This window comes from Gigantopelta aegis, chromosome 10, assembly GCF_016097555.1.
Source record: "Gigantopelta aegis isolate Gae_Host chromosome 10, Gae_host_genome, whole genome shotgun sequence".
Taxonomy (NCBI): domain Eukaryota; kingdom Metazoa; phylum Mollusca; class Gastropoda; order Neomphalida; family Peltospiridae; genus Gigantopelta; species Gigantopelta aegis.
The window spans coordinates 29,639,992-29,653,620 of record NC_054708.1 but is presented as its reverse complement, the minus strand read 5'-3'; the positions used below and the strand labels follow the sequence as shown (position 1 = coordinate 29,653,620).

The 13,629-nt window shown below is 35.7% G+C and overlaps 1 protein-coding gene across 1 annotated transcript in view; it reads right to left on the bottom strand.

Annotated features, from left to right (window-relative positions):
- The window catches only part of LOC121383001 (protein SCAI-like), a 62,019-nt gene extending 48,532 nt beyond the window's left edge, over window positions 1-13,487 (bottom strand). The window contains exon 1 of the mRNA XM_041512724.1: window positions 13,370-13,487. Coding sequence (XP_041368658.1) covers window positions 13,370-13,467 — 98 coding nt within the window. The 5' untranslated portion in view covers window positions 13,468-13,487. The remainder of the gene's footprint in view (window positions 1-13,369) is intronic.
- Between the last annotated feature and the right edge of the window lie 142 nt (window positions 13,488-13,629).

Genomic DNA, 13,629 nt, shown 5'->3' with positions numbered 1-13,629 from the left:
CAGTGTAAGATACACTATCAAACAGTACATTGTCTTTATTAATAATGAGAGCCTGTACACCTATGTTTCACGCCAGAACATTCAGTTCAAGATACACTATCAAACAGTACATTGTCTTTATTAATAATGAGAGCCTGTACACCTATGTTTCACGCCAGAACATTCAGTGTAAGATACACTATCAAACAGTACATTGTCTTTATTAATAATGAGAGCCTGTACACCTATGTTTCACGCCAGAACATTCAGTTCAAGATACACTATCAAACAGTACATTGTCTTTATTAATAATGAGAGCCTGTACACCTATGTTTCACGCCAGAACATTCAGTTCAAGATACACTATCAAACAGTACATTGTCTTTATTAATAATGAGAGCCTGTACACCTATGTTTCACGCCAGAACATTCAGTTCAAGATACACTATCAAACAGTACATTGTCTTTATTAATAATGAGAGCCTGTACACCTATGTTTCACGCCAGAACATTCAGTTCAAGATACACTATCAAACAGTACATTGTCTTTATTAATAATGAGAGCCTGTACACCTATGTTTCACGCCAGAACATTCAGTTCAAGATACACTATCAAACAGTACATTGTCTTTATTAATAATGAGAGCCTGTACACCTATGTTTCACGCCAGAACATTCAGTTAAGATACACTATCAAACAGTACATTGTCTTTATTAATAATGAGAGCCTGTACACCTATGTTTCACGCCAGAACATTCAGTGTAAGATACACTATCAAACAGTACATTGTCTTTATTAATAATGAGAGCCTGTACACCTATGTTTCACGCCAGAACATTCAGTGTAAGATACACTATCAAACAGTACATTGTCTTTATTAATAATGAGAGCCTGTACACCTATGTTTCACGCCAGAACATTCAGTGTAAGATACACTATCAAACAGTACATTGTCTTTATTAATAATGAGAGCCTGTACACCTATGTTTCACGCCAGAACATTCAGTGTAAGATACACTATCAAACAGTACATTGTCTTTATTAATAATGAGAGCCTGTACACCTATGTTTCACGCCAGAACATTCAGTGTAAGATACACTATCAAACAGTACATTGTCTTTATTAATAATGAGAGCCTGTACACCTATGTTTCACGCCAGAACATTCAGTGTAAGATACACTATCAAACAGTACATTGTCTTTATTAATAATGAGAGCCTGTACACCTATGTTTCACGCCAGAACATTCAGTGTAAGATACACTATCAAACAGTACATTGTCTTTATTAATAATGAGAGCCTGTACACCTATGTTTCACGCCAGAACATTCAGTGTAAGATACACTATCAAACAGTACATTGTCTTTATTAATAATGAGAGCCTGTACACCTATGTTTCACGCCAGAACATTCAGTGTAAGATACACTATCAAACAGTACATTGTCTTTATTAATAATGAGAGCCTGTACACCTATGTTTCACGCCAGAACATTCAGTGTAAGATACACTATCAAACAGTACATTGTCTTTATTAATAATGAGAGCCTGTACACCTATGTTTCACGCCAGAACATTCAGTGTAAGATACACTATCAAACAGTACATTGTCTTTATTAATAATGAGAGCCTGTACACCTATGTTTCACGCCAGAACATTCAGTGTAAGATACACTATCAAACAGTACATTGTCTTTATTAATAATGAGAGCCTGTACACCTATGTTTCACGCCAGAACATTCAGTGTAAGATACACTATCAAACAGTACATTGTCTTTATTAATAATGAGAGCCTGTACACCTATGTTTCACGCCAGAACATTCAGTGTAAGATACACTATCAAACAGTACATTGTCTTTATTAATAATGAGAGCCTGTACACCTATGTTTCACGCCAGAACATTCAGTGTAAGATACACTATCAAACAGTACATTGTCTTTATTAATAATGAGAGCCTGTACACCTATGTTTCACGCCAGAACATTCAGTGTAAGATACACTATCAAACAGTACATTGTCTTTATTAATAATGAGAGCCTGTACACCTATGTTTCACGCCAGAACATTCAGTGTAAGATACACTATCAAACAGTACATTGTCTTTATTAATAATGAGAGCCTGTACACCTATGTTTCACGCCAGAACATTCAGTGTAAGATACACTATCAAACAGTACATTGTCTTTATTAATAATGAGAGCCTGTACACCTATGTTTCACGCCAGAACATTCAGTGTAAGATACACTATCAAACAGTACATTGTCTTTATTAATAATGAGAGCCTGTACACCTATGTTTCACGCCAGAACATTCAGTGTAAGATACACTATCAAACAGTACATTGTCTTTATTAATAATGAGAGCCTGTACACCTATGTTTCACGCCAGAACATTCAGTGTAAGATACACTATCAAACAGTACATTGTCTTTATTAATAATGAGAGCCTGTACACCTATGTTTCACGCCAGAACATTCAGTGTAAGATACACTATCAAACAGTACATTGTCTTTATTAATAATGAGAGCCTGTACACCTATGTTTCACGCCAGAACATTCAGTGTAAGATACACTATCAAACAGTACATTGTCTTTATTAATAATGAGAGCCTGTACACCTATGTTTCACGCCAGAACATTCAGTGTAAGATACACTATCAAACAGTACATTGTCTTTATTAATAATGAGAGCCTGTACACCTATGTTTCACGCCAGAACATTCAGTGTAAGATACACTATCAAACAGTACATTGTCTTTATTAATAATGAGAGCCTGTACACCTATGTTTCACGCCAGAACATTCAGTGTAAGATACACTATCAAACAGTACATTGTCTTTATTAATAATGAGAGCCTGTACACCTATGTTTCACACGCCAGAACATTCAGTGTAAGATACACTATCAAACAGTACATTGTCTTTATTAATAATGAGAGCCTGTACACCTATGTTTCACGCCAGAACATTCAGTGTAAGATACACTATCAAACAGTACATTGTCTTTATTAATAATGAGAGCCTGTACACCTATGTTTCACGCCAGAACATTCAGTGTAAGATACACTATCAAACAGTACATTGTCTTTATTAATAATGAGAGCCTGTACACCTATGTTTCACGCCAGAACATTCAGTGTAAGATACACTATCAAACAGTACATTGTCTTTATTAATAATGAGAGCCTGTACACCTATGTTTCACGCCAGAACATTCAGTGTAAGATACACTATCAAACAGTACATTGTCTTTATTAATAATGAGAGCCTGTACACCTATGTTTCACGCCAGAACATTCAGTGTAAGATACACTATCAAACAGTACATTGTCTTTATTAATAATGAGAGCCTGTACACCTATGTTTCACGCCAGAACATTCAGTGTAAGATACACTATCAAACAGTACATTGTCTTTATTAATAATGAGAGCCTGTACACCTATGTTTCACGCCAGAACATTCAGTGTAAGATACACTATCAAACAGTACATTGTCTTTATTAATAATGAGAGCCTGTACACCTATGTTTCACGCCAGAACATTCAGTGTAAGATACACTATCAAACAGTACATTGTCTTTATTAATAATGAGAGCCTGTACACCTATGTTTCACGCCAGAACATTCAGTGTAAGATACACTATCAAACAGTACATTGTCTTTATTAATAATGAGAGCCTGTACACCTATGTTTCACGCCAGAACATTCAGTGTAAGATACACTATCAAACAGTACACAGTACATTGTCTTTATTAATAATGAGAGCCTGTACACCTATGTTTCACGCCAGAACATTCAGTGTAAGATACACTATCAAACAGTACATTGTCTTTATTAATAATGAGAGCCTGTACACCTATGTTTCACGCCAGAACATTCAGTGTAAGATACACTATCAAACAGTACATTGTCTTTATTAATAATGAGAGCCTGTACACCTATGTTTCACGCCAGAACATTCAGTGTAAGATACACTATCAAACAGTACATTGTCTTTATTAATAATGAGAGCCTGTACACCTATGTTTCACGCCAGAACATTCAGTGTAAGATACACTATCAAACAGTACATTGTCTTTATTAATAATGAGAGCCTGTACACCTATGTTTCACGCCAGAACATTCAGTGTAAGATACACTATCAAACAGTACATTGTCTTTATTAATAATGAGAGCCTGTACACCTATGTTTCACGCCAGAACATTCAGTGTAAGATACACTATCAAACAGTACATTGTCTTTATTAATAATGAGAGCCTGTACACCTATGTTTCACGCCAGAACATTCAGTGTAAGATACACTATCAAACAGTACATTGTCTTTATTAATAATGAGAGCCTGTACACCTATGTTTCACGCCAGAACATTCAGTGTAAGATACACTATCAAACAGTACATTGTCTTTATTAATAATGAGAGCCTGTACACCTATGTTTCACGCCAGAACATTCAGTGTAAGATACACTATCAAACAGTACATTGTCTTTATTAATAATGAGAGCCTGTACACCTATGTTTCACGCCAGAACATTCAGTGTAAGATACACTATCAAACAGTACATTGTCTTTATTAATAATGAGAGCCTGTACACCTATGTTTCACGCCAGAACATTCAGTGTAAGATACACTATCAAACAGTACATTGTCTTTATTAATAATGAGAGCCTGTACACCTATGTTTCACGCCAGAACATTCAGTGTAAGATACACTATCAAACAGTACATTGTCTTTATTAATAATGAGAGCCTGTACACCTATGTTTCACGCCAGAACATTCAGTGTAAGATACACTATCAAACAGTACATTGTCTTTATTAATAATGAGAGCCTGTACACCTATGTTTCACGCCAGAACATTCAGTGTAAGATACACTATCAAACAGTACATTGTCTTTATTAATAATGAGAGCCTGTACACCTATGTTTCACGCCAGAACATTCAGTGTAAGATACACTATCAAACAGTACATTGTCTTTATTAATAATGAGAGCCTGTACACCTATGTTTCACGCCAGAACATTCAGTGTAAGATACACTATCAAACAGTACATTGTCTTTATTAATAATGAGAGCCTGTACACCTATGTTTCACGCCAGAACATTCAGTGTAAGATACACTATCAAACAGTACATTGTCTTTATTAATAATGAGAGCCTGTACACCTATGTTTCACGCCAGAACATTCAGTGTAAGATACACTATCAAACAGTACATTGTCTTTATTAATAATGAGAGCCTGTACACCTATGTTTCACGCCAGAACATTCAGTGTAAGATACACTATCAAACAGTACATTGTCTTTATTAATAATGAGAGCCTGTACACCTATGTTTCACGCCAGAACATTCAGTGTAAGATACACTATCAAACAGTACATTGTCTTTATTAATAATGAGAGCCTGTACACCTATGTTTCACGCCAGAACATTCAGTGTAAGATACACTATCAAACAGTACATTGTCTTTATTAATAATGAGAGCCTGTACACCTATGTTTCACGCCAGAACATTCAGTGTAAGATACACTATCAAACAGTACATTGTCTTTATTAATAATGAGAGCCTGTACACCTATGTTTCACGCCAGAACATTCAGTGTAAGATACACTATCAAACAGTACATTGTCTTTATTAATAATGAGAGCCTGTACACCTATGTTTCACGCCAGAACATTCAGTGTAAGATACACTATCAAACAGTACATTGTCTTTATTAATAATGAGAGCCTGTACACCTATGTTTCACGCCAGAACATTCAGTGTAAGATACACTATCAAACAGTACATTGTCTTTATTAATAATGAGAGCCTGTACACCTATGTTTCACGCCAGAACATTCAGTGTAAGATACACTATCAAACAGTACATTGTCTTTATTAATAATGAGAGCCTGTACACCTATGTTTCACGCCAGAACATTCAGTGTAAGATACACTATCAAACAGTACATTGTCTTTATTAATAATGAGAGCCTGTACACCTATGTTTCACGCCAGAACATTCAGTGTAAGATACACTATCAAACAGTACATTGTCTTTATTAATAATGAGAGCCTGTACACCTATGTTTCACGCCAGAACATTCAGTGTAAGATACACTATCAAACAGTACATTGTCTTTATTAATAATGAGAGCCTGTACACCTATGTTTCACGCCAGAACATTCAGTGTAAGATACACTATCAAACAGTACATTGTCTTTATTAATAATGAGAGCCTGTACACCTATGTTTCACGCCAGAACATTCAGTGTAAGATACACTATCAAACAGTACATTGTCTTTATTAATAATGAGAGCCTGTACACCTATGTTTCACGCCAGAACATTCAGTGTAAGATACACTATCAAACAGTACATTGTCTTTATTAATAATGAGAGCCTGTACACCTATGTTTCACGCCAGAACATTCAGTGTAAGATACACTATCAAACAGTACATTGTCTTTATTAATAATGAGAGCCTGTACACCTATGTTTCACGCCAGAACATTCAGTGTAAGATACACTATCAAACAGTACATTGTCTTTATTAATAATGAGAGCCTGTACACCTATGTTTCACGCCAGAACATTCAGTGTAAGATACACTATCAAACAGTACATTGTCTTTATTAATAATGAGAGCCTGTACACCTATGTTTCACGCCAGAACATTCAGTGTAAGATACACTATCAAACAGTACATTGTCTTTATTAATAATGAGAGCCTGTACACCTATGTTTCACGCCAGAACATTCAGTGTAAGATACACTATCAAACAGTACATTGTCTTTATTAATAATGAGAGCCTGTACACCTATGTTTCACGCCAGAACATTCAGTGTAAGATACACTATCAAACAGTACATTGTCTTTATTAATAATGAGAGCCTGTACACCTATGTTTCACGCCAGAACATTCAGTGTAAGATACACTATCAAACAGTACATTGTCTTTATTAATAATGAGAGCCTGTACACCTATGTTTCACGCCAGAACATTCAGTGTAAGATACACTATCAAACAGTACATTGTCTTTATTAATAATGAGAGCCTGTACACCTATGTTTCACGCCAGAACATTCAGTGTAAGATACACTATCAAACAGTACATTGTCTTTATTAATAATGAGAGCCTGTACACCTATGTTTCACGCCAGAACATTCAGTGTAAGATACACTATCAAACAGTACATTGTCTTTATTAATAATGAGAGCCTGTACACCTATGTTTCACGCCAGAACATTCAGTGTAAGATACACTATCAAACAGTACATTGTCTTTATTAATAATGAGAGCCTGTACACCTATGTTTCACGCCAGAACATTCAGTGTAAGATACACTATCAAACAGTACATTGTCTTTATTAATAATGAGAGCCTGTACACCTATGTTTCACGCCAGAACATTCAGTGTAAGATACACTATCAAACAGTACATTGTCTTTATTAATAATGAGAGCCTGTACACCTATGTTTCACGCCAGAACATTCAGTGTAAGATACACTATCAAACAGTACATTGTCTTTATTAATAATGAGAGCCTGTACACCTATGTTTCACGCCAGAACATTCAGTGTAAGATACACTATCAAACAGTACATTGTCTTTATTAATAATGAGAGCCTGTACACCTATGTTTCACGCCAGAACATTCAGTGTAAGATACACTATCAAACAGTACATTGTCTTTATTAATAATGAGAGCCTGTACACCTATGTTTCACGCCAGAACATTCAGTGTAAGATACACTATCAAACAGTACATTGTCTTTATTAATAATGAGAGCCTGTACACCTATGTTTCACGCCAGAACATTCAGTGTAAGATACACTATCAAACAGTACATTGTCTTTATTAATAATGAGAGCCTGTACACCTATGTTTCACGCCAGAACATTCAGTGTAAGATACACTATCAAACAGTACATTGTCTTTATTAATAATGAGAGCCTGTACACCTATGTTTCACGCCAGAACATTCAGTGTAAGATACACTATCAAACAGTACATTGTCTTTATTAATAATGAGAGCCTGTACACCTATGTTTCACGCCAGAACATTCAGTGTAAGATACACTATCAAACAGTACATTGTCTTTATTAATAATGAGAGCCTGTACACCTATGTTTCACGCCAGAACATTCAGTGTAAGATACACTATCAAACAGTACATTGTCTTTATTAATAATGAGAGCCTGTACACCTATGTTTCACGCCAGAACATTCAGTGTAAGATACACTATCAAACAGTACATTGTCTTTATTAATAATGAGAGCCTGTACACCTATGTTTCACGCCAGAACATTCAGTGTAAGATACACTATCAAACAGTACATTGTCTTTATTAATAATGAGAGCCTGTACACCTATGTTTCACGCCAGAACATTCAGTGTAAGATACACTATCAAACAGTACATTGTCTTTATTAATAATGAGAGCCTGTACACCTATGTTTCACGCCAGAACATTCAGTGTAAGATACACTATCAAACAGTACATTGTCTTTATTAATAATGAGAGCCTGTACACCTATGTTTCACGCCAGAACATTCAGTGTAAGATACACTATCAAACAGTACATTGTCTTTATTAATAATGAGAGCCTGTACACCTATGTTTCACGCCAGAACATTCAGTGTAAGATACACTATCAAACAGTACATTGTCTTTATTAATAATGAGAGCCTGTACACCTATGTTTCACGCCAGAACATTCAGTGTAAGATACACTATCAAACAGTACATTGTCTTTATTAATAATGAGAGCCTGTACACCTATGTTTCACGCCAGAACATTCAGTGTAAGATACACTATCAAACAGTACATTGTCTTTATTAATAATGAGAGCCTGTACACCTATGTTTCACGCCAGAACATTCAGTGTAAGATACACTATCAAACAGTACATTGTCTTTATTAATAATGAGAGCCTGTACACCTATGTTTCACGCCAGAACATTCAGTGTAAGATACACTATCAAACAGTACATTGTCTTTATTAATAATGAGAGCCTGTACACCTATGTTTCACGCCAGAACATTCAGTGTAAGATACACTATCAAACAGTACATTGTCTTTATTAATAATGAGAGCCTGTACACCTATGTTTCACGCCAGAACATTCAGTGTAAGATACACTATCAAACAGTACATTGTCTTTATTAATAATGAGAGCCTGTACACCTATGTTTCACGCCAGAACATTCAGTGTAAGATACACTATCAAACAGTACATTGTCTTTATTAATAATGAGAGCCTGTACACCTATGTTTCACGCCAGAACATTCAGTGTAAGATACACTATCAAACAGTACATTGTCTTTATTAATAATGAGAGCCTGTACACCTATGTTTCACGCCAGAACATTCAGTGTAAGATACACTATCAAACAGTACATTGTCTTTATTAATAATGAGAGCCTGTACACCTATGTTTCACGCCAGAACATTCAGTGTAAGATACACTATCAAACAGTACATTGTCTTTATTAATAATGAGAGCCTGTACACCTATGTTTCACGCCAGAACATTCAGTGTAAGATACACTATCAAACAGTACATTGTCTTTATTAATAATGAGAGCCTGTACACCTATGTTTCACGCCAGAACATTCAGTGTAAGATACACTATCAAACAGTACATTGTCTTTATTAATAATGAGAGCCTGTACACCTATGTTTCACGCCAGAACATTCAGTGTAAGATACACTATCAAACAGTACATTGTCTTTATTAACATTGTCTTTATTAATAATGAGAGCCTGTACACCTATGTTTCACGCCAGAACATTCAGTGTAAGATACACTATCAAACAGTACATTGTCTTTATTAATAATGAGAGCCTGTACACCTATGTTTCACGCCAGAACATTCAGTGTAAGATACACTATCAAACAGTACATTGTCTTTATTAATAATGAGAGCCTGTACACCTATGTTTCACGCCAGAACATTCAGTGTAAGATACACTATCAAACAGTACATTGTCTTTATTAATAATGAGAGCCTGTACACCTATGTTTCACGCCAGAACATTCAGTGTAAGATACACTATCAAACAGTACATTGTCTTTATTAATAATGAGAGCCTGTACACCTATGTTTCACGCCAGAACATTCAGTGTAAGATACACTATCAAACAGTACATTGTCTTTATTAATAATGAGAGCCTGTACACCTATGTTTCACGCCAGAACATTCAGTGTAAGATACACTATCAAACAGTACATTGTCTTTATTAATAATGAGAGCCTGTACACCTATGTTTCACGCCAGAACATTCAGTGTAAGATACACTATCAAACAGTACATTGTCTTTATTAATAATGAGAGCCTGTACACCTATGTTTCACGCCAGAACATTCAGTGTAAGATACACTATCAAACAGTACATTGTCTTTATTAATAATGAGAGCCTGTACACCTATGTTTCACGCCAGAACATTCAGTGTAAGATACACTATCAAACAGTACATTGTCTTTATTAATAATGAGAGCCTGTACACCTATGTTTCACGCCAGAACATTCAGTGTAAGATACACTATCAAACAGTACATTGTCTTTATTAATAATGAGAGCCTGTACACCTATGTTTCACGCCAGAACATTCAGTGTAAGATACACTATCAAACAGTACATTGTCTTTATTAATAATGAGAGCCTGTACACCTATGTTTCACGCCAGAACATTCAGTGTAAGATACACTATCAAACAGTACATTGTCTTTATTAATAATGAGAGCCTGTACACCTATGTTTCACGCCAGAACATTCAGTGTAAGATACACTATCAAACAGTACATTGTCTTTATTAATAATGAGAGCCTGTACACCTATGTTTCACGCCAGAACATTCAGTGTAAGATACACTATCAAACAGTACATTGTCTTTATTAATAACGAGAGCCTGTACACCTATGTTTCACGCCAGAACATTCAGTGTAAGATACACTATCAAACAGTACATTGTCTTTATTAATGAGAGCCTGTACACCTATGTTTCACGCCAGAACATTCAGTGTAAGATACACTATCAAACAGTACATTGTCTTTATTAATAATGAGAGCCTGTACACCTATGTTTCACGCCAGAACATTCAGTGTAAGATACACTATCAAACAGTACATTGTCTTTATTAATAATGAGAGCCTGTACACCTATATTTCACACCAGAACATTCAGTTTAAGATACACTATCAAACAGTACATTGTCTTTATGAATAATGAGAGCCTGTACACCTATGTTTCACGCCAGAACATTCAGTGTAAGATACACTATCAAACAGTACATTGTCTTTATTAATAATGAGAGCCTGTACACCTATGTTTCACGCCAGAACATTCAGTGTAAGATACACTATCAAACAGTACATTGTCTTTATTAATAATGAGAGCCTGTACACCTATGTTTCACGCCAGAACATTCAGTGTAAGATACACTATCAAACAGTACATTGTCTTTATTATTAATGAGAGCCTGTACACCTATGTTTCACGCCAGAACATTCAGTGTAAGATACACTATCAAACAGTACATTGTCTTTATTAATAATGAGAGCCTGTACACCTATGTTTCACGCCAGAACATTCAGTTTAAGATACTCTATCAAACAGTACATTGTCTTTATTAATAATGAGAGCCTGTACACCTATGTTTCACGCCAGAACATTCAGTGTAAGATACACTATCAAACAGTACATTGTCTTTATTATTAATGAGAGCCTGTACACCTATGTTTCACGCCAGAACATTCAGTGTAAGATACACTATCAAACAGTACATTGTCTTTATTAATAATGAGAGCCTGTACATCTATGTTTCACGCCAGAACATTCAGTTTAAGATACACTATCAAACAGTACATTGTCTTTATTAATAATTAGGGGCGGGACGTAGCCCAGTGGTACGGCATTCCCTCGATGCACGGTCGGTGTGGGATCGATCCCTGTTGGTAGGCTGATTGGGCTATTTCTTGTTCCAGCCAGTGCACCACGACTTGTATATCAAAGGCTGTAGTATGTACTACCCTGTCTGTGTGATAGTGCATATAAAAGATCCCTTGTTGCTAATAGAAAACGAATAGCCCATGAAGTGGCGACAGCAGATTTCCTCTCTCTATATATGGGTGGTCCTTAACCATGTCTGATGCCATATTACCGTAAATAAAATGTGTTGAGTGAGTCGTTAAATAAAACATTTCCTTCCTTATTAATAATTAATTTGTTAATCTGATAATAGGGCCTCCCCAATTTTAGACCAGTTTTAATGAGACACACAAGTGGTCGTAATAGCAGAGTTTCACTGTAATACAAATAAATCAATTGATACACCAAAGTCATAGATATACTGTCAAAATTATTTACAGACAGTAAAGTTGAAGTTGACCAAATAGTGGGGCGAGTTGACTAAAGGTTGGGCGAGTTGGTTTTGAGGTGACTTGACTAGCATTCAATCTAGCTGCCACTAGATAGTGCAGGACGCACATTAAGTCAATACTTTTCTTAATGTGCAGGGCAAGTTGCTTCCCTCTATTTAACAAATTTAAAATGGCGGGGAAAGGTTTGAAGTTTGTTTTTGGAAGATTTATTTTGTTAATAATGACGCAAGTACTTCAATCAGGATTTAGTGAGTATGGTAGGTTATACATTTTTGGTTTATGTGTCCATTTGTTGCACTATTTCGGTTGAGTAATGATTGAAACATAGTGCCAAAAGTTTTTAATACCAACTATATATAGGGTAATGTAACAATTTTCGGACGTAGAAAGAACCACACTTTCTTTCTACGTCTGTTCGGACTAAGTTGCTAGAATGCTTGCATTGTAAGATCAAACCACGTCAGTGGACCCATTCTCTGATTGAAATTTCCCCCCATCCGTTAGGACTTTCCTTTAGCACTGTCATGTATAAAGAACATTATAAATAGTAAAAACATATAATAAATAGAGTTAGGGTTTGTGACAGTGCCAAATGAAAGTCCTTATCCCCATCCCAAGCAATGCCCCATGACAGGTATACCAAAAGCTGTGTAATGTGGGAAATTGCAAACATGAATAATCCCTTCTTTCTTTTCTGTAAGATTACATGCAAAAAATTACCAAATGTTTCACCCAATGAAAACACTGATATAAATCTTTCCTCCAATATACATGAATGCAGGAATGGTCTAAAGTCTTTCCCGAAGCCTACACTACGGAATTTAACGATATGCTGACCGTGACCGTCGTCGTTGAGACTGATGACAGTGATGTGATGATCAGTGTCAATGCCGCGAATGCGGCGGCAACGATGACAAGTAACGGACATGCGATCGTCCTAATTTCTTAATGCATCTGTCTAATAATCACTCATTATGCATCTTCAAACAATTAATTACCTAAGCCCATTAAATAACTGCTTTGATTTTTCTAAAAGGTGGCAGAATTCATTGACAACTTTTCTTTCATTTTCATCCATGACAGGCTCGTCGGCCATAGTTGTCGTTGTTTGGGTAATGTTTCCTCTAACATTGTGTGCACCCTAGTAACCTACTCCATTGCAAATAGAAGAATAGAATAGCAATAATATCAAAGTATATTACAACTGTTTTATGCCATCATACAACATTGACAGTCATTAGTTAGTATATTTCATTGC